Genomic DNA, 21,039 nt, shown 5'->3' on the forward strand with positions numbered 1-21,039 from the left:
CGGGTCCGGAACGGGCTGCGATGAAGGAATATATTTCCGAGAGCCTCCGTAAGGGACATATTCGTCCTTCTGTTTCTCCTGTGGCGGCAGGGTTCTTTTTTGTAAAAAAAAAAGACGGTTTGCGCCCATGCCTCGATTTTCGTGAGTTAAATAAAATAACTGTGAGGAATACTTATCCCCTTCCACTTATTCCTGATTTATACAATCAGTTGTCCGGAGCTAAGTGGTTTTCGGAATTAGATCTACGGGGAGCGTATAACCTTATCCGAGTCCGGGACGGAGATGAATGGAAGACCGCTTTTCTCACTACTGAAGGGTTGTTTGAAAATTTGGTCATGCCCTTCGGCCTGACCAACGCTCCAGCGGTCTTCCAAAATTTCATAAATCATGTGTTCTCCGATTTGATTGGACGTTTTATGGTGGTGTATTTGGATGACATTTTAATCTACTCGCCTGATAAACAGACTCACATTGGTCATGTTCAGGCAGTTCTCCAAAGGCTCAGGGAGAACTGTCTGTTTGCTAAACTTGAAAAATGTTTATTTTTTGTTCAGGAACTGTCCTTTCTGGGGTTCATCGTGTCTGCTGAAGGGTATCGCATGGATCCTAATAAGGTGCAGGCCATTCTCGAGTGGGTTCAACCTTGTGATTTGAAGGGTCTGCAACGTTTCCTAGGGTTCGCTAATTATTATCGGAAATTTATAAGGGCGTTCTCACAGGTGGTTAAACCCCTCACAGACATGACTCAAAAGGGGGCCGATATCAAGAATTGGTCAACCGCAGCGGTAGCGGCATTTCAGTTTTTGAAAAAATGTTTCATGTCGGCCCCGGTTCTTATCCAACCGGACCCCTCTGAACCATTTATTGTTGAGGTAGACGCCTCAGAGGTGGGGGTGGGGGCGGTATTGTCCCAGGGACCCGCCACTTTGACCAATTTAAGACCTTGCGCCTTTTTCTCAAAGAAGTTCTCCCCTGCGGAGAGAAACTATGATGTGGGGAATCGGGAACTTCTGGCCGTAAAATTGGCTTTTGCAGAATGGAGGCATTTTTTGGAGGGGGCTGTTCATCCTATAACGGTAATCACGGACCACAAAAACCTAGCTTACATTGAGTCAGCTAAAAGGTTGACTCCCAGACAGGCTAGATGGTCACTTTTTTTTTTCCGATTCAACTTCTCGATCACTTTTCGACCAGGATCCAAGAATATCAGAGCGGATGCGTTGTCACGCAGTCTTGATCCGGTGTCCCCCCCGGAACCACCATCCTCCATTCTTCAGCCTGGGGTGGTGGTGGCAGAGGTTTCTAATGTGTTGGAACGGGAGATTCGAGAAGCCCAGGCTCTTGCACCTCCAGCTAAGCCGTTAGATAAACTTTTTGTGCCAGCTCAGTTTCGTCTCAAGGTCCTCCAGGAGTTCCATGACTCAGTTCTGGGTGGACATCCAGGGATCTCAGCGACCCGGAAGGCCATTGCTAGAATATTCTGGTGGTCTTCTTTAGCCTCTGATGTTGGGGAGTATGTGTCTGCGTGTGAGGTTTGTAAAACTCCCCATAACCGGCCGGCCGGGGAATTGGTACCACTGCCAATTCCTGAGAGACCATGGACTCATCTGTCCATGGATTTCATCACCAACCTTCCCCCTTCCAAGGGTAATACCGTGGTCTGGGTCGTAGTGAACAGGTTTAGTAAGCAGGCACATTTTGTACCTTTGGCAGCTCTACCTAATGCGGAAACATTGTCCAGATTGTTTGTGGAGCATGTGGTGCGGTTGCATGGGGTACCCCTGAATGTGGTGTCTGATAGGGGAGTGCAATTTGTGTCCAGATTTTGGAGAGCTTTTTGTAGGAGGTTGGGTATTGGTCTGTCCTTTTCATCCGCCTACCATCCAGAGACTAATGGGCAGACTGAGCGGACCAATCAGTCTCTGGAGCAAATTCTGCGTTGTTTGAACTCAACCCGACAGGATGATTGGTGTTCTGTGTTACCATTGGCTGAGTTTGCATTTAACAACCGCACTAACCAGTCTACGGGTACATCTCCTTTTTTATGCAATTATGGGTTTCATCCTCTTTTTGGAGAATTTTCCCGCTTGAATTCTGGGTGTCCTGGGGCGGAGGAGACAATCCAGCGGTTGGGGGAGGTATGGCGGGAGGTCCAGAATAACATTACGAAGGCCCAGGACAAATTTAAATTTTTTGCGGACAAAAAACGATCCGTGGGTCCAGTGTTTCAGGTCGGAGATAAGGTATGGTTATCCACCAAAAATATAAGGCTCAAGGTCCCCTCTGCGAAGCTTGGACCCAAGTTTATAGGTCCCTATGTAATTACCGAAGCAGTTAACCCGGTGGCTTTTCGGTTGAGTCTTCCGCCATCTCTAAGGATCCCTAATGTTTTCCATAAGGCCCTTTTGAAACCTGTGAGGTCCAGTGGGGAAGGATCATCATCTTCCCCGACACAGGTTCTGGTAGATGGGCAGGCTGAGTACGAGGTGGAACGAATTGTCGACTCCAGGTTGGTCCGTCGCGCCCTTCAGTAGCTGATACATTGGAAGGGCTACGGTCCTGAGGAACGCTCGTGGGTTCCTGCTCGATCAGTTCATGCGGATCGGTTGATCCGAGCCTTTCACGCCAAGTACCCTGAGAGACCTGGGGTCCGGTGGCCCCCCATTGAGAGGAGGGTACTGTCATGATCCAGGACAGGATTTCGCTTTGACCCGTCCTGGTTAGACTATGGGTTAATTGTGCTGCCTCTCTCTGGCAGCAGGAGGCTATTTAGTGCTCACTGGACCTGGGTCCGGTGTCAGTTATACTCCTGCCCTCGGCTGAGTTAAGTGACCTCTGGTATACGTGTGCCTTGTGCCTGATATCTTGCTTGCTTGTTCGGTTGTGATCTGGTTCTGTCCCTGTTACGAGTTCTGCCTGCCCCTCTTGTACTGCGCTACCTCTCGTGTATGACTCTCTGCTTGTGACCCGACTTCTCTCTGCTCGTCCCCTTGGTACCGCGTCACCCTCTTGTGTATGACCTTTGGCTTTGTCTGACTACCCGTCTGTTTGTCCCTCCTGTACCTCGTTTGCCCGTACTGCTGTGACCTCTGTTTTGCCTGACTCTGAGTTGTTGTATGGTGTCCTGTCCTATCTGAATACAGGACGCTAAGCCCCGCCCCCTTGCAGTCACATGACCATAGGTCCCTTGCAGACTATTCAGTTTCAGTGTTCGCAGGTCCTATGCCTCTTTACTTTCCAGCGCTGACTGGACCCTGACACTATTAGCCTGAAGCACGCATGGTCACCTCTGCTGCCCGTCTCTACAGGTATCTTTTAGCACTGCTTCTGTACTCAGGACACGCGCACTGGCTCTATGAGCAAGTGCAGTGCGGTGTCTCTGACATTCCCCTTCTGTCTTCCAGTGCTTCATGAACGATATTTTTCGAGACTTTGTCGATAAATTTTTGATTATCTATCTGGACGATATTTTGATCTTCTCCAAGGATTGGGATGCTCATGTGGAACATATTCGGACTGTGTTCCGGATCTTGAGAGAGAATTCTCTGATGTCAAAGGATCAAAATGCCTTTTTGGAGTACAGAGGATTTCTTTTTTGGGATTTATTTTGTCTCCGTCAACTATTGAAATGGACCCGGCCAAGGTACAGGCCATTTATGATTGGGTTCAGCCCACTTCTTTGAAGGCCCTCCAGAAGTTTTTGGGTTTTGCTAACTTTTATCGGAAATTTATAACAAAATTTTCTAGTATTGCCAAACCATTGACTGACCTGACCAGGAAGGGTGCGGATGTGTTGAACTGGTCTCCGGAGGCGGTTGCTTCCTTTCAGGAGCTGAAGCGTAGATTTACCTCCGCCCCGGTTCTGCGGCAACCTGATGTCTCACTCCCGTTTCAGGTAGAGGTGGATGCTTCTGAGATTGGTGCAGGAGCAGTGTTGTCCTAAAAGGATCCGGTAACATCTAAAATGAATCCCTGTGCTTTCTTTTCCCGAAAGTTCTCTTCATCTGAACGTAACTATGATGTGGGGAATCGGGAACTGTTGGCCATGAAATGGGCATTTGAGGAGTGGAGACATTGGTTGGAGGGAGCCAAACATCAGGTTGTGGTCCTCACTGACCACAAAAATTTGATTTACCTAGAGTCGGCTAAACGCTTGAACCCTAGACAGGCTAGGTGGGCCTTGTTTTTTACACGTTTTGATTTTGTGGTCTCTTTCCTTCCTGGAACTAAGAATGTCAAGGCAGACGCCCTCTCTAGGAGCTTCCTTGCTGATTCTCCTGTGGTGACCAAGCCTGCTACCATCTTAGGCGAAGGGGTAGTTCTTTCTGCCATCTCGCCCGATTTGAGACTTGCTCTGCAAGAGTTCCAGGAGGATAAACCTGAGCGTTGCCCCAGTGGAAAGTTGTATGTTCCTGACCAGTGGAAGAAGAGAGTGATGTCTGAACTTCATTGCTCTGCATTGGCTGGTCATCCAGGTATTTTTTGGTACTAGAGATCTGGTGAGTCGCTCTTTTTGGTGGCCCACCTTGTCTCATGATGTCAGGAATTTTGTGCAGTCCTGTGGGACTTGCTCCCGGTCTAAAGCTTGTTCTCGCTCTAGTGGGTTGTTGATGCCTTTGCCGGTCCCCAGGAGGCCATGGACCCATATTTCAATGGATTTCATCTCTGATATGCCGGTCTCTAAAAGAATGACTGTTATTTGGGTGATTTGTGATAGGTTCTCTAAGATGGTTCATCTTGTACCACTCCCTAAGTTGCCATCTTCCTCTGAGTTGGTGCCCCTGTTTTTGCAACAGGTGGTTCGCTTGCACGGGATTCCTGAGAACATTGTATCTGACAGAGGAGTTCAATTTGTGTCTAAATTTTGGAGGACGTTCTGTTCCAAGTTGGGAATTCAGTTGTCCTTCTCCTCTGCTTTTCACCCTCAGACCAATGGGCAGACAGAGAGAACAAACCAGACCTTGGAGTCGTATTTGAGATGTTTTATTTCCGCTGATCAGGATGATTGGGTTTCATTTTTGCCCTTGGCCGAATTTGCTTTGAATAATAGAGCTAGTTCTGCCACTTTGATGTCACCTTTTTTTTGTAACTTTGGGTTTCATCCTCGATTTTCTTCAGGGCAGGTGGAGCCCTCTGCCTGCCCAGGTGTTGACACTGTGGTGGAGAGAATGCACCAGATCTGGGACCAAGTGGTGGATAAGTTATCTCTCTCCCAGGAAAAGGCCCAGCGGTTTTCCAATCGACATAGGACCATTGGTCCCCAGTTTAAGATTGGTGATATGGTGTGGTTATCATCAAAAAATATTGCTATGAAGGTGGCTTCTCCTAAGTTTAAGCCTAGATTTATTGGACCTTACAAGATTTTGGAGATTATTAATCCGGTCTCTTTTCGTTTGGCTCTTCCTGTCACATTTAAGATCCATAATGTGTTCCATAAGTCCTTGTTGAAGAGGTTTGGTGAGCCAGTTGTGCCTGAGGTGGCACCTCCGGACCCTGTATTGGTTGAAGGTAACTTGGAATATGAGGTAGAGAAAATTCTGGATTCCCGTCTGGCTAGACGGAGACTCCAGTATTTGGTTAAGTGGAAGGGTTATGGTCAGGAGGATAATTCCTGGGTCTCTGCCTCCGATATTCATGCCAAAAGATTGGTGCGTGCCTTTCATCGGGCTCACCCTGATCGCCCTGGTAGCGTTGTTGAGGGTTCGGTGACCCCTCCTCAAGGGGGGGGGTACTGTTGTGAGTTCATTTTCCCCTCCGTCACTGAGGCCTGGTGAACTCCCTATTCTAGTGAAGGATGGTAGTGAGCCTGATTATCAGGCACCTGGGACTAATGAAGACGATTGGCCGAGTGGAGTCACTGACTGGATTTAAGGCAGCCTACGCCCTTTCTGCCCTGCGGGTGATTTCTCTGTGGACTCTTGGACACCAGTCTGATTCCTGCTCTCCTAAAGCTAAGTTTGCTGTTTTGCCTTTTGCATTTAAGATTTGCTTTTGTTTTTCTTGCTTTTTGGATTCTGCCACTCCCTGCTGGAGTGTGCAGTGTTCCGTTAGCTCTGTCTTCTGAATTTACCTGAGTGCTGATTTAGTTTTTGAAGTTTAGTTGCTTCAGGGCCATTTTTATATCAGCTTGTTGGCTTTTGTCTCTGATAGGGTTTTGGCTGATTGCAGACAGCAGCCTTCCTATCCGTTCCTATCTAGGTAGTTTTTGGGCCCCGTCTTTGCTCAGTCTGTCTTTCTGTCTGTGTAAGTGTTTTCATCTGGCTTCACCGTCATTATATGTGGGGGGCTGCCTATTGCTTTGGGGTCTGCTCTGGGGCAGTTAGTTTTCCCCTTTCCTTCTTTAGGCCTATGTATCTCTCCGGCTGTGATCAAGGGGTCTAGGTCATCGTAGGAACCCCCCACGGCTACTGCTAGTTGTGTTGATAGGTTCAGGGGTCTGCAATCTGATAGTTGCCAACTTCTCTGGTTTTCTGGACTTAGCTAGCATTTATGTTTTTGCCTCCTACGGTGACTCATTCATAACAATATCTGAATGAATGAAATATTCTCATTGAATACTTTGTCCTGTACAAAGTTGAATGTGCTGACAACAAAATCACACAAAAATCATCAATGGAAATGAAATTTATTAACCAATGGAGGCCTGGATTTGGAGTCACACACAAAATTAAAATGAAATGTAATGTCCTTAAAACAAGTCAAAATGAGGCTCAGTATTGTGCGTGGCCTCCATGTGCCTGTATGACCTCCCTACTGTACAATGCCTGGGCATGCTCCTGAAGAGGCGGAGGATGGTCTCCTGAGGTATCTCCTCCCAAACCTGGACTTATGCATCCGCCAACTCCTGGACAGTCTGTGGTGCAATGCGACATTGGTGGATGTAGCGAGACATGATGTCCCAGATGTGCTCAATCGGATTCAGGTCTGGGGAACGGGTGGGACAGTGCATAGCTTCAATGCCTTCATCTTGCAGGAACTGCTGACACACTCCAGTCACATGAGGTCTGGCATTGTCCTGCATTAGGAGGAACCCAGGGCCAACCGCACCAGCATATGGTCTCACAAGGGGTCTGAGGATCTCATCTCGGTACCTAATGGCAGTCAGGCTACCACTGGCGAGCACATGGAGGGCTGCGCGTCCCTCCAAAGAAATGCCACTCCACACCATTACTGACCCACTGCCAAACCGGCCATGCTGAAGGATGTTGCAGGCAGCAGATCACTCTCCACGGCGTCTCCAGACTCTGTCACGTCTGTCACATGTGCTCAGTGTGAACCTGCTTTCATCTGTGAAGATCACAGGGCGCCAGTGGCGAATTTGCCAATCCTGGTGTTCTGTGGCCAAGCGTCCTGCACAATGTTGGGCTGTGAGCACAACCCCCATCTGTGGACATCAGGCACTCAGATCATCCTCATGGAGTTGGTTTCTAACCGTTTGTGCAGACACATGCACATTTGTGGCCTGCTGAAGGTCATTTTGCAGGGCTCTGGCAGTGCTCCTCCTGTTCCTCCTTGCACAAAGACATCCTCCTTTATTGAGGGTGTCTTGATAATTGCCAATAATTTCCATCTCTTGTCTATTCCATTTGCACAACAGCATGTGAAATTGATGGTCGATCAGTGTAGCTTCCTAAGTGGACAGTTTGATTTCACACAAGTTTCATTTGCTTGGAGTTATATTCTGTTGTTTAAGTGTTCCCTTTATTTTTTTGAGCAGTGTATTTGAGAGCTGCATTATACTATATGAGTGCTGCATTATATGAGTGCTGCATTATACTATATGGGAGCTGCATTATACTATATGGGACTCCTATATGCGTAAGGCCTGACAAAAATTAGAAGGAGGAACAGCAATACACCTGGAAGACACGTAGAAGAGGAACTCTGATTCACTTTTGGTGCAATTTATAAAACATTCTGACTTTAAAACTGGGAAAGTTTAGGCACTCAGTGCAAGGCCTAGCTAAACTTACAAGGATTCAGGATGCTTTGAAATACAGCCAGCTACTTTTTCACATTATACTGTGCATCGTTAGGTTGACCCCACTTTGTGACATCATGTGTAGCTGTGGTGCTCTTTTTCTGACCGCTTCTCTGTCTCTACCATGCAAATCCATTTTTAAATATCCCGCTACTCTGCAGTGTTTTATTGTATATCCAATAAACATTGTTTTTTAGTGTACTTGGTTTTTGTGCATGATTTTTTTATATGCTCTTCATTGCTTTTTCTGCACCACAGTCTGTAATGTATTTCCCTACTTTGAGACAGGTTCATTTGAATGTTTACAATTCCCTTCTTCTCATTAAGCTCATATTTTTTCTATAACAAGGTACTGGTGTAGACTTGGGGCCGCATTATACTATATGGGTGCTGCATTATACTATATGGGTGCTGCATTATACTGTATGGTTGATGCATTATGCAATATGGATGTTGCATTATAGTATATGAGGGCTGCATTATACTATATGGAGGCTGCATTATTCTATATGGAAGCTACATTCTATATGGAGACTGCAATATACTATATGGGTGCTGCATTATACTATATGGTTGATGCATTATACAATATGGGGGCTGCATTATACTATATGGAGGGTGCATTATTCTATATGGAAGCTGCATTATTCTATATGGATAAATAAATAAATAATCTTTATTTAATTAAATGGTCCCAGGGTACGACTTGGTCACAACCTCCAGCAGGTTTTTCCCAGTGTGTCGACAGGGAAATGTAGCATCCCTGGCCACAAGCACTTGACCGCTTGTCAGTTGTTAAGTGGATATTCCCAGTAACTGCGTTGGTCAGGGCACAGATTATGTTATGGGACACGCTGGTGTAAGACAGGTACAGCTTTCCGGGAGAAATAGTGTCGGCTGGGTTGCGAGTACCAAGGGATGGCTGTCGCCATGAAGTTACTGAAAGCCTCAGTGTCCAAAACCTAAATGACAACATTTCCAGGGCAAGGAGTCTTGAAATTTGGCCAGAGTCCCGGGAAGATCCAGATGATTTGGATAGCAGTCACATCAGTGATGCGACTGCTATCTACGCCAGTAAAGTGTGAAACTTCTCACACTGTGAGTGGTGTAGTAAGTGAAGTCACTGGGGTTCATCAGCTATTAACGCCTTTGACCTTTCTCACAGCAGTATGATTATGCTCCTCTCTTCAGGGGGCTTTACACATAGCAATATTGCTAGCAATATCACTAAAGCGTCACCGGTTTTGTGACGCAGCAGCGATATAGCTAGCGATATCGCTACATGTGATACTTACCTCCAACTGGCTCCCCCGCTGGTTATCGATGATCGTGCGAGATCGAGCAGGTCCATTTCTCGTCGGCTGCTTCCTGCTGGCGCCGACGAGCGACACGTAAGCGCGGGCGGAAGACGTCATGATCGCCACGTCTGACAGATAAGTAATGACCGCTGCTGCGTCGCTGCATCGCTAGTGAGATCTGCCTGTTTGGCAGCTCACTAGCGACCTTTTAGCGATGCACCAGCGATCCTGACCGGGTCGTATCGTGGTCGGGATCGCTGGTGCATCGCTAAATGTAAAGGGGCCTTTAGTGTCAGCCGACTGGCAGGGACAGCAGTCACTGATATGACTGCTCTCCAAATCATCTGGATCGTCGTGGAACAGAATGGATTATCTTCACGGCAGACAGGTGAGGGATATGGTTGTTTATTACTTTTTTTCTTTTCCAGGGGTCATGGGCTTCATGGAGTAAAGGTACAGTGGGGCAAAAAAGTATTTAGTCAGTCAGCAATAGTGCAAGTTCCACCACTTAAAAAGATGAGAGGCGTCTGTAATTTACATCATAGGTAGACCTCAACTATGGGAGACAAACTGAGAAAAAAAAATCCAGAAAATCACATTGTCTGTTTTTTTTTCATTTTATTTGCATATTATGGTGGAAAATAAGTATTTGGTCAGAAACAAGCAATCAAGATTTCTGGCTCTTACAGACCTGTAACTTCTTCTTTAAGAGTCTCCTCTTTCCTCCACTCATTACCTGTAGTAATGGCACCTGTTTAAACTTGTTATCAGTATAAAAAGACACCTGTGCACACCCTCAAACAGTCTGACTCCAAACTCCACTATGGTTAAGACCAAAGAGCTGTCAAAGGACACCAGAAACAAAATTGTAGCCCTGCACCAGGCTGGGAAGACTGAATCTGCAATAGCCAACCAGCTTGGAGTGAAGAAATCAACTGTGGGAGCAATAATTAGAAAATGGAAGACATACAAGACCACTGATAATCTCCCTCGATCTGGTGCTCCACGCAAAATCCCACCCCGTGGGGTCAGAATGATCACAAGAACGGTGAGCAAAAATCCCAGAACCACGCGGGGGGACCTAGTGAATGAACTGCAGAGAGCTGGGACCAATGTAACAAGGCCTACCATAAGTAACACACTACGCCACCATGGACTCATATCCTGCAGTGCCAGACGTGTCCCACTGCTTAAGCCTGTACATGTCCGGGCCCGTCTGAAGTTTGCTAGAGAGCATTTGGATGATCCAGAGGAGTTTTGGGAGAATGTCCTATGGTCTGATGAAACCAAACTGGAACTGTTTGGTAGAAACACAACTTGTCGTGTTTGGAGGAAAAAGAATACTGAGTTGCATCCATCAAACACCATACCTACTGTAAAGCATGGTGGTGGAAACATCATGCTTTGGGGCTGTTTCTCTGCAAAGGGGCCAGGACGACTGATCCGGGTACATGAAAGAATGAATGGGGCCATGTATCGTGAGATTTTGAGTGCAAACCTCCTTCCATCAGCAAGGGCATTGAAGATGAAACGTGGCTGGGTCTTTCAGCATGACAATGATCCAAAGCACACCGCCAGGGCAACGAAGGAGTGGCTTCGTAAGAAGCATTTCAAGGTCCTGGAGTGGCCTAGCCAGTCTCCAGATCTCAATCCTATAGAAAACCTTTGGAGGAAGTTGAAAGTCCGTGTTGCCAAGCGAAAAGCCAAAAACATCACTGGTCTAGAGGAGATCTGCATGGAGGAATGGGCCAACATACCAACAACAGTGTGTGGCAACCTTGTGAAGACTTACAGAAAACGTTTGACCTCTGTCATTGCCAACAAAGGATATATCACAAAGTATTGAGATGAAATTTTGTTTCTGACCAAATACTTATTTTCCACCATAATATGCAAATAAAATGAAAAAAAAACAGACAATGTGATTTTCTGGATTTTTTTTTCTCAGTTTGTCTCCCATAGTTGAGGTCTACCTATGATGTAAATTACAGACGCCTCTCATCTTTTTAAGTGGTGGAACTTGCACTATTGCTGACTGACTAAATACTTTTTTGCCCCACTGTATATCTGTGCTTTTTATCTTTATCTCAAATAAATGAGTTTGTGTCATTTCAAGGAAAGTATTTTATTCTGGCTTTGTTTTCTTTTAAAATCTAAGTATTTAGTAACGGGGGCAACTTCTAGAAACCTTTGAATTACTAACCTGTGGGCTTGATGTCAGCGGCAATAAAACAACTGACATCAACACCACAATTATTACCCCACTTGCCACGGCACCACTTGATGTGCCTTTTCCGGGGCAGCTGAGGGCTGCTATTTTTAGCCTGGAGGGGCAATATCCATGGCCTCTTACCAGTCTGAGAATACCAGCCCCCAGCTGTTTACTTTAGCTTGGCTAGTTGTCAAAAATGGGGGGACCCCACACCGTTTTTTTTCATTATTTAAATAATTTTAAAAAACAGCGTGGGACCTCTCTATTAATGTTAACCAGCCATGATAAAGCCCGCAGCTGTCAGTTTTGTGCTAGTTATCAAAAATAGCTGAGACTCAAAGTTATTTTTAAAAATGTATTTATATTTAGCGCAGGCGCCTGCTGATGAACACTCCCGTCAGTGGCACCGGGTCTCTCTATTAGCAACATCAGGCTTAGGCTGATGAGAGTAATATTCTGTCATCATCCGACGCCTGTGATGACAGAAACTTTTTTACTGCCAGTCACATCTGCTGGCTCATGTTGTCATCTTGGGAACCACAACTCTCTGACTGACAGTAATCTTACTGCCAATCAGAGCTCGTGTTTGCCGCTTTGTTATGGAGATGACGGGGTGGCAAACAACGGATGTTCAGGCCACCCATTCATCTGAATGGGATTCAGGTACTGTTCTGGTACTCAAACCAAACTTTTTTTTAAATGTTTGAATCCCCAGAATCTGAACATCCAGGGGTTTGCCCATCACTAATGATGAGACATTATTTGGGATCTAGTGGGGATGCGAGACATTATGTGGGACGTGGAGGTGATGAGGAGACATTCCATAATATCTGGCTGAGATGAGACATTATGTGGGATCTAGTGGGGATGCGAGACATTATGTGGGACGTGGAGGTGATGAGGAGACATTCCATAATATCTGGCTGAGATGAGACATTATGTGGGATCTAGTGGGGATGCGAGACATTATGTGGGACGTGGAGGTGATAAGGAGACATTCCATAATATCTGGCTGAGATGAGACGTTATGTGGGATCTAGTGGGGATGCGAGACATTATGTGGGACGTGGAGGTGATGAGGAGACATTCCATATTATCTGGCTGAGATGAGACATTATGTGGGATGTAGTGGGGATGTGAGACATTATGTGGGACGTGGAGGTGATGAGGAGACATTCCATAATATCTGGCTGAGATGAGACATTATGTGGGATCTAGTGGGGATGCGAGACATTATGTGGGACGTGGAGGTGATGAGGAGACATTCCATAATATCTGGCTGAGATGAGACATTATGTGGGATGTAGTGGGGATGCGAGACATTATGTGGGACGTGGAGGTGATGAGGAGACATTCCATAATATCTGGCTGAGATGAGACATTATGTGGGATCTAGTGGGGATGCGAGACATTATGTGGGACGTGGAGGTGATGAGGAGACATTCCATAATATCTGGTTGAGATGAGACATTATGTGGGATCTAGTGGGGATGCGAGACATTATGTGGGACGTGGAGGTGATGAGGAGACATTCCATAATATCTGGTTGAGATGAGACATTATGTGGGATCTAGTGGGGATGCGAGACATTATGTGGGACGTGGAGGTGCTGAGGAGACATTCCATATTATCTGGCTGAGATGAGACATTATGTGGGATCTAGTGGGGATGCGAGACATTATGTGGGACGTGGAGGTGATGAGGAGACATTCCATAATATCTGGCTGAGATGAGACATTATGTGGGATCTAGTGGGGATGCGAGACATTATGTGGGACGTGGAGGTGATAAGGAGACATTCCATAATATCTGGCTGAGATGAGACGTTATGTGGGATCTAGTGGGGATGCGAGACATTATGTGGGACGTGGAGGTGATGAGGAGACATTCCATATTATCTGGCTGAGATGAGACATTATGTGGGATGTAGTGGGGATGTGAGACATTATGTGGGACGTGGAGGTGATGAGGAGACATTCCATAATATCTGGCTGAGATGAGACATTATGTGGGATCTAGTGGGGATGCGAGACATTATGTGGGACGTGGAGGTGATGAGGAGACATTCCATAATATCTGGTTGAGATGAGACATTATGTGGGATCTAGTGGGGATGCGAGACATTATGTGGGACGTGGAGGTGATGAGGAGACATTCCATAATATCTGGTTGAGATGAGACATTATGTGGGATCTAGTGGGGATGCGAGACATTATGTGGGACGTGGAGGTGATGAGGAGACATTCCATAATATCTGGTTGAGATGAGACATTATGTGGGATCTAGTGGGGATGCGAGACATTATGTGGGACGTGGAGGTGCTGAGGAGACATTCCATAATATCTGGCTGAGATGAGACATTATGTGGGATCTAGTGGGGATGCGAGACATTATGTGGGATGTGGAGGTGCTGAGGAGACATTCCATAATATCTGGCTGAGATGAGACATTATGTGGGATCTAGTGGGGATGCGAGACATTATGTGGGACATGGAGGTGCTGAGGAGACATTCCATAATATCTGGCTGAGATGAGACATTATGTGGGATCTAGTGGGGATGCGAGACATTATGTGGGACGTGGAGGTGATGAGGAGACATTCCATAATATCTGGCTGAGATGAGACATTATGTGGGATCTAGTGGGGATGCGAGACATTATGTGGGACGTGGAGGTGCTGAGGAGACATTCCATAATATCTGGCTGAGATGAGACATTATGTGGGATCTAGTGGGGATGCGAGACATTATGTGGGACGTGGAGGTGATGAGGAGACATTCCATATTATCTGGCTGAGATGAGACATTATGTGGGATCTAGTGGGGATGCGAGACATTATGTGGGACGTGGAGGTGCTGAGGAGACATTCCATAATATCTGGCTGAGATGAGACATTATGTGGGATCTAGTGGGGATGCGAGACATTATGTGGGACGTGGAGGTGCTGAGGAGACATTCCATAATATCTGGCTGAGATGAGACATTATGTGGGATCTAGTGGGGATGCGAGACATTATGTGGGACGTGGAGGTGCTGAGGAGACATTCCATAATATCTGGCTGAGATGAGACGTTATGTGGGATCTAGTGGGGATGCGAGACATTATGTGGGACGTGGAGGTGCTGAGGAGACATTCCATATTATCTGGCTGAGATGAGACATTATGTGGGATCTAGTGGGGATGCGAGACATTATGTGGGACGTGGAGGTGCTGAGGAGACATTCCATAATATCTGGCTGAGATGAGACATTATGTGGGATCTAGTGGGGATGCGAGACATTATGTGGGACGTGGAGGTGCTGAGGAGACATTCCATAATATCTGGCTGAGATGAGACGTTATGTGGGATCTAGTGGGGATGCGAGACATTATGTGGGACGTGGAGGTGCTGAGGAGACATTCCATATTATCTGGCTGAGATGAGACATTATGTGGGATCTAGTGGGGATGCGAGACATTATGTGGGACGTGGAGGTGCTGAGGAGACATTCCATAATATCTGGCTGAGATGAGACGTTATGTGGGATCTAGTGGGGATGCGAGACATTATGTGGGACGTGGAGGTGATGAGGAGACATTCCATAATATCTGGCTGAGATGAGACGTTATGTGGGATCTAGTGGGGATGCGAGACATTATGTGGGACGTGGAGGTGCTGAGGAGACATTCCATATTATCTGGCTGAGATGAGACATTATGTGGGATCTAGTGGGGATGCGAGACATTATGTGGGACGTGGAGGTGCTGAGGAGACATTCCATAATATCTGGCTGAGATGAGACGTTATGTGGGATCTAGTGGGGATGCGAGACATTATGTGGGACGTGGAGGTGATGAGGAGACATTCCATAATATCTGGCTGAGATGAGACATTATGTGGGATCTAAATGCGATGAGGAAACTTTAGGTGATATTTGGAGGTAATGAAGAGATATTATTATGCTGTAACTGTAGATGATAATGATCTGGAAATAATGAGAAGACATTATTACATAAGATCTGAGCAAGATGAGGAGACGTTATTACGTGGGATCTGGTGTTCATGGGGAGGCATGATTATACCTTAGCGCCATAATTCTAGATATGCTTGTGATGGTGCTTTGTTGTATTCTCATCAGTCTTTTTGTTATTTAGTGTCTTGACAGGCCGGACAGTCGCAGTCCCTGTCACCTGAACCCATTGCGGGAGCTTTTTGCCAAGAAGGAATGTGGAATTTTACTGAGTGAAGTGTTTGAAGCCTGCCACCCGGTGGTGAGTGCGGGTCCTGATGCACGGATTGTATCGCTAGGGCTGGTATTAATACGTGTTTTGGATGTTCATGTATTGTTAGATTCTTGTGTATTCTAATTTATTAATACCTGTGTGACTATTATTATGTCTGACTTACACGTGGTGATTCATCTGTTAGATATCAGTGGCGATTGGTGCTGTACACGTGGGTAACATAATATCTGTGAGTGTAGGCAATAATTTACCTAAATTTTGGGCATGGTGGTCATATCTGTGGGCATAGCCTTATCTGTGGGTGTGATAGGATTGTTTGTACGTGTGTTAGTAATGTGGGCATAGTGTCGTTATCAGTGCGCCTGTGTCTATGATCAGACTATATGTGGTGTTTTAGTGATCTTGGCGTGGTGTTAGTGTTGGTGCGACTGTATCTGTGACGTGGTTTATGTAGTGGTGAGGATGTGTTGTCAGTGTTGCTGCAACTGTATCTTCGAATTGGTATATGTCGTGGTGAGGACTTGGTGCGACTGTACACTCCCTGACAGAAGTTATGTCGCTTATTCATGTTATGAAAATAAAAGCTTTAGTTATAACCTGACGTTAAATTCATCCATTGGTTGTATAAATTATTCTTTTGAAAGCTGAAACCCTCCGAAATGTGGTTTAGGTTAAGAAAATAAATTGGCATCAATGCAGAAATATTTATCCTTTAATGGACACAGACTGGTCAGATTGTGGCAAGACAAATTTTTGTCGCCCCCAATCCTAGTTTACATCCTCACCTGTGCTCAGTAAATGATCGGTTAATTAGTGGGTGTGTATAAAAAGAAACCCAGCACCCCAGACCTTCACTTGAGCTGCAGCTTGAGCTCTGACAACATGCCAAAAATCCACCCTGCGACCAAAGCATGGATTATCAAGAGGCTGAAGACCAGATCCACTGCAGAGGTGGCTGGCACCTTTAATGTGTCTCAGCGTCAAGTACAAAGAATTAAAAAAAGATTTGAAGAGACTGGAGATGTGTTTGACAAGCCCAGGTCCGGCAGACCCTGCAAGACAACTGCTCAGGAGGAACGTTTGTTGGTTAGAAAATCCAAAGCAAGCCCCTCTTGCACTGCAGCAGAGCTCCAACAGGCCTGGTCACCTCAAGTCCCTGTGTCAACTAGAACAGTTTTATAGTTAAGTGCAGCTTTTTTATGGATTCAGTGCGCTGCTGAACATAACACACAATTACTCGTGCATTAGAACAGTGATTTTCAACCTTTTTTGAGCCGCGGCACACTTTTTATACGTAAAAAATCCCGGGGCACACCACCAACCAAAATGGCACAAAATGACACTAAAACAGTACATATTATACATATAGTTAATAATATAGATTCTAAATGTATTTTTACTCACTCAGTATTCCCATATATATATATACAGTCCCATGTAAAGTCATACATACAGTCCCACGTATATGAGCCACATAATTATCAGCATATACCATATATATATATAGTATGTGAGCTGGCGCTTGTACTCCAGCCTCATGGCCATAGTATTTCTCATTGTACCCCTTTATATTGCAGTATATGAGCCACATAATTATCCCTTTCTTTTAGTAATATGCCCCATCATTATCCCCTTCTTTTAGTAATATGCCCCATCATAATCCCCTTCATGTAGAAATTGCCCATTCCACTACCTCCATCATTTCCTTCTCCCCACCACCCCTTTATTGCCCTTTCGACAACCCCATCATTGCCCTCTCCCCACCACCGCCTTCTTATCACCCCCATCACCGCCTTCTCCATTGCCCTCTCCCCATCACCGCCTTCTCCATGACTCCCATCATTGCTTCTCATCACATCCATCAACTCACCTACACACGCACACAAACACACACCTCTCACCTAGACACACACACACACCCCTCACCTCTCCTCACCGGCAGCTTCCTCTCACTGGCACAGCAGCCGCGGGGCTGAATGATGATGTCATCCAGCCGCGCCGCTGACTGCTGTGTCAGGGAGGAAGCGACACAGGAACACGGGACTGCTGCCTCTCCGACCCGCCGCCCTGCTTGCCTCCACATGGCTAATTTGCATCGCATGTAAATTAGCCATGCGGACACGCGGCACACCCGACCATGTGTCGCGGCACACTAGTGTGCCGCGGAACACTGGTTGAAAACCACTGCATTAGAAGATCGATGTTTTATTCATTTCTTTTTCCCAAAGCGTTTCGAAGTGCAAATCACTTCTTCCTTAGGGGATGACATGATAGTATATATCATCCCCTGAGAAAGAAGTGATTTGCACTTCGAAACGCGTTGGGAAAAAGAAATGAATAAAACATCGATCTTCTCCATTTAACGATATGTCTCGGCAGTCACTGGTTTGACCTTTGGATGTGCGGCAGCTGACTGATAATTTCATGCTCTATACCTCTCCTATATCAGCTAAGTATAATTTTAATACGGTTCTTACCCCGTTTCTCAGATAAGACCCTATTTGCGCTTCTCTCCATTCCTATAGTGTGAATCAGTGAACTAGAACAGTTTGTGGGATTCTGTCTCGAAATGGCCTCCATGGTCGAATCAGTGCCCAGAAGCCAGCACTAAACAAAAGGCAAATAAAAAGCCGTGTGGCATTTGCAAAGTCCCACACCCAGCTAAACAGATGGACGCTGGAAAAGTGGCAGAAGGTGGATTTCTCTGATGAATCTTCAGTAGAATTACACCACAGCCGCCGCAAATACTGCAGGAGACCTACTGGAGCCCGTATGGAACCAAAATACACCCAGAAAACAGTTAAATTTGGTGGTGCAAAGATCATGGTCTGGGGTTACATTCAGTATGGGGGTGTGCGAAACATTTGCAAGGTGGAAGGCAATATCAATAACCTAAAATATCAAGAAGTATTAGCTACCTCTTATATTCCAAATCATAAAGGGGTCACATTCTGCAGCAGGATGGTGCTCCATCTCATACATTCATCTCTACAACAAAGTTCCTCCAGGCAAAAAAGATCAAGGTGCTCAAGGACTGGCCAGCCCAGTCACCAGACATGAACATCATTGAGCATGTCTGGGGTAGGATGAAAGAAGAAGCTTGGAAGACAAAACCAAAGTTTCTAGATGAACTCTGGGAGGCAGGTAAGACTGCATTCTTTGCTATTCCTCATGACTTCATTAATAAATTGTATGAATCATTGTTGAACCGCATAGATGCAGTCCTTCAAGCTCATGGAAGTCACACAAAATCTAATATATAAAGCTCAAAGTGTGTATGTATGTATGTGTGTGTATGTATGTGTGTGTGTGTATGTCCGGGATAGGCATCCGCACCGTCGCAGCTACAGCCACAAAATTTGGCACAGTCGCACGTCTGGACCCCGAGAGCGTCCTAAGCTATGTTGTGAGGCGAAATTTTAACCCCGCGCGTTCCAATTCACCAAACAATTTTGCCCCATCTACATACTGGGGAAAAATTGTGTGCGTGTCAAGCCCCGCCCCTCATTGTGATGTCATAATGCCCCTATTTGCATACTGGGGAAACAGTAAGTGCGTATCAAGCCCCGCCCCTCATTATGATGTCACAATGGTTTCCATGGTGACGCTGATGTCATCATAGGTTGCAAGCCCTGCCGCCGCTCATTATGATGTCATAATGGTTGACTATGGGATGGAGGATGTGTGATGGGTATATGGGCACTGGACTATGGGATGGAGGATATGTATGATGGGTATATGGGCATGGGACTATGAGATGAAGGATGTGTGATGGGTATATGGGCATTCGACTATGGGATGGCAAATATGTATGATGGGTATATGGGCATGGGACAATGGTATGGAGGATGTGTGATGGGTATATGGGCATGGGACTATGGGATGGAGGATGTGTGATAGGCATATGGGCATGGGACTATGGGATGGAGGATGTGTGATGGGTATATAGGCACGGGCCTATGAGATGGAGAATATGTATGATGGGTATATGGGCATGGAACTATGGGATGGAGAATACGTATGATGTGTATATGGGCATGGGACTATGGGATGGAGGATATGTATGATGGGTATATGGGCACGGGCCTATGGGATGGAGGATATGTATGATGGGTATATGGGCATGGGACTATGGGATGGAGGATGTGTGATGGGTATATGGGCAGTCGATTATGGGATGGCGGATATGTATGATGGGTATATGGGCACAGGACTATGGGATGGAGGATATGTATGATGGGTATATGGGCACGGGCCTATGGGATGGACAATATGTATGATGGGTATATGGGCACGGGCCTATGGGATGGAGGATATGTATGATGGGTATATGGGCATGGGACTATGGGATGGAGGATGTGTGATGGGTATATGGGCACTCGATTATGGGATGGCGGATATGTATGATGGGTATATGGGCACAGGACTATGGGATGGAGGATATGTATGATGGGTATATGGGCATGGGACTATGGGATGGAGGATGTGTGATGGGTATATGGGCACTCGATTATGGGATGGCGAATATGTATGATGGGTATATGGGCTTGGGGCTATGGGATGGAGGATGTGTGATGGGTATATGGGCACTCGACTATGGGATGGAGAATATGTATGATGGGTATATTGGCATGGGACTATAGGATGGAGGATATGTATGACTGGTTTATGGGCATGGGACTATGGGATGGAGGATATGTATGATGGGTTTATGGGCACGGGACTGTTATGAGTTCATTTTCTCCTTCACCTCTGATGTCTGATGAACTCCCTCTGCTGGTGAAAGGAGGTAGTGAAATTGATCTGGATGGGAAGAACCTGTCATCTGAATAGGTGGAGTGTGATTGGACATCCGGAATTTCTGAGTGGATATAAGGCAGCCGACGCCCTGCAGGGGTGCTGGTGATCCTTTCTGCTCTGAGCTCTGGCATCCAGTTTAGTTCCTGTCTACTAAAAGCTAAGTTTTTGCTCTGCTATTTTTCCATGAGATTTTGTCAGTTTACTTAGTGTTTGTGTTCGGCCTGCCCTGGTTGGGATGGGCTGAACTCCATTTTTGTCTCTGATCAGTTGATCTCTTTGCTCTGTTTTCAGAATATACCTGAGTGCTGATATAGTGATTTTGAAGTCTAGTGACTTCAGGGCCTTTTCTATCAGACGTGTTGGACATTATTTTTGGCAGGGTTTCTTGCGTGATTGCAGCCAGCATCTTTTCTGTCCTTTTCTATCTAGTTAGTTGGGCCCCATCATTTGCTCAGCCTGTGTTTCTGTCTGTGTTTGTGTTTTCATCTGTTTTTCACCGACAATACATGTTGGGGGCTGTCTA

General features: G+C 46.0%; 1 protein-coding gene across 1 annotated transcript in view; it reads left to right on the forward strand.

Annotated features, from left to right (window-relative positions):
- LOC141077916 (otogelin-like) overlaps positions 1 to 21,039 on the forward strand; it is a 280,958-nt gene that overhangs the window by 69,960 nt on the left and 189,959 nt on the right. Inside the window, exon 11 of the mRNA XM_073564686.1 lies at positions 15,627 to 15,743. Coding sequence (XP_073420787.1) covers positions 15,627 to 15,743 — 117 coding nt within the window. The remainder of the gene's footprint in view (positions 1 to 15,626; positions 15,744 to 21,039) is intronic.

This window comes from Dendrobates tinctorius, unplaced genomic scaffold (genome assembly GCF_039654945.1).
Source record: "Dendrobates tinctorius isolate UK_male_01 unplaced genomic scaffold, ASM3965494v1 ptg000473l, whole genome shotgun sequence".
In the NCBI taxonomy this organism is placed as follows: Eukaryota; Metazoa; Chordata; class Amphibia; order Anura; family Dendrobatidae; genus Dendrobates; species Dendrobates tinctorius.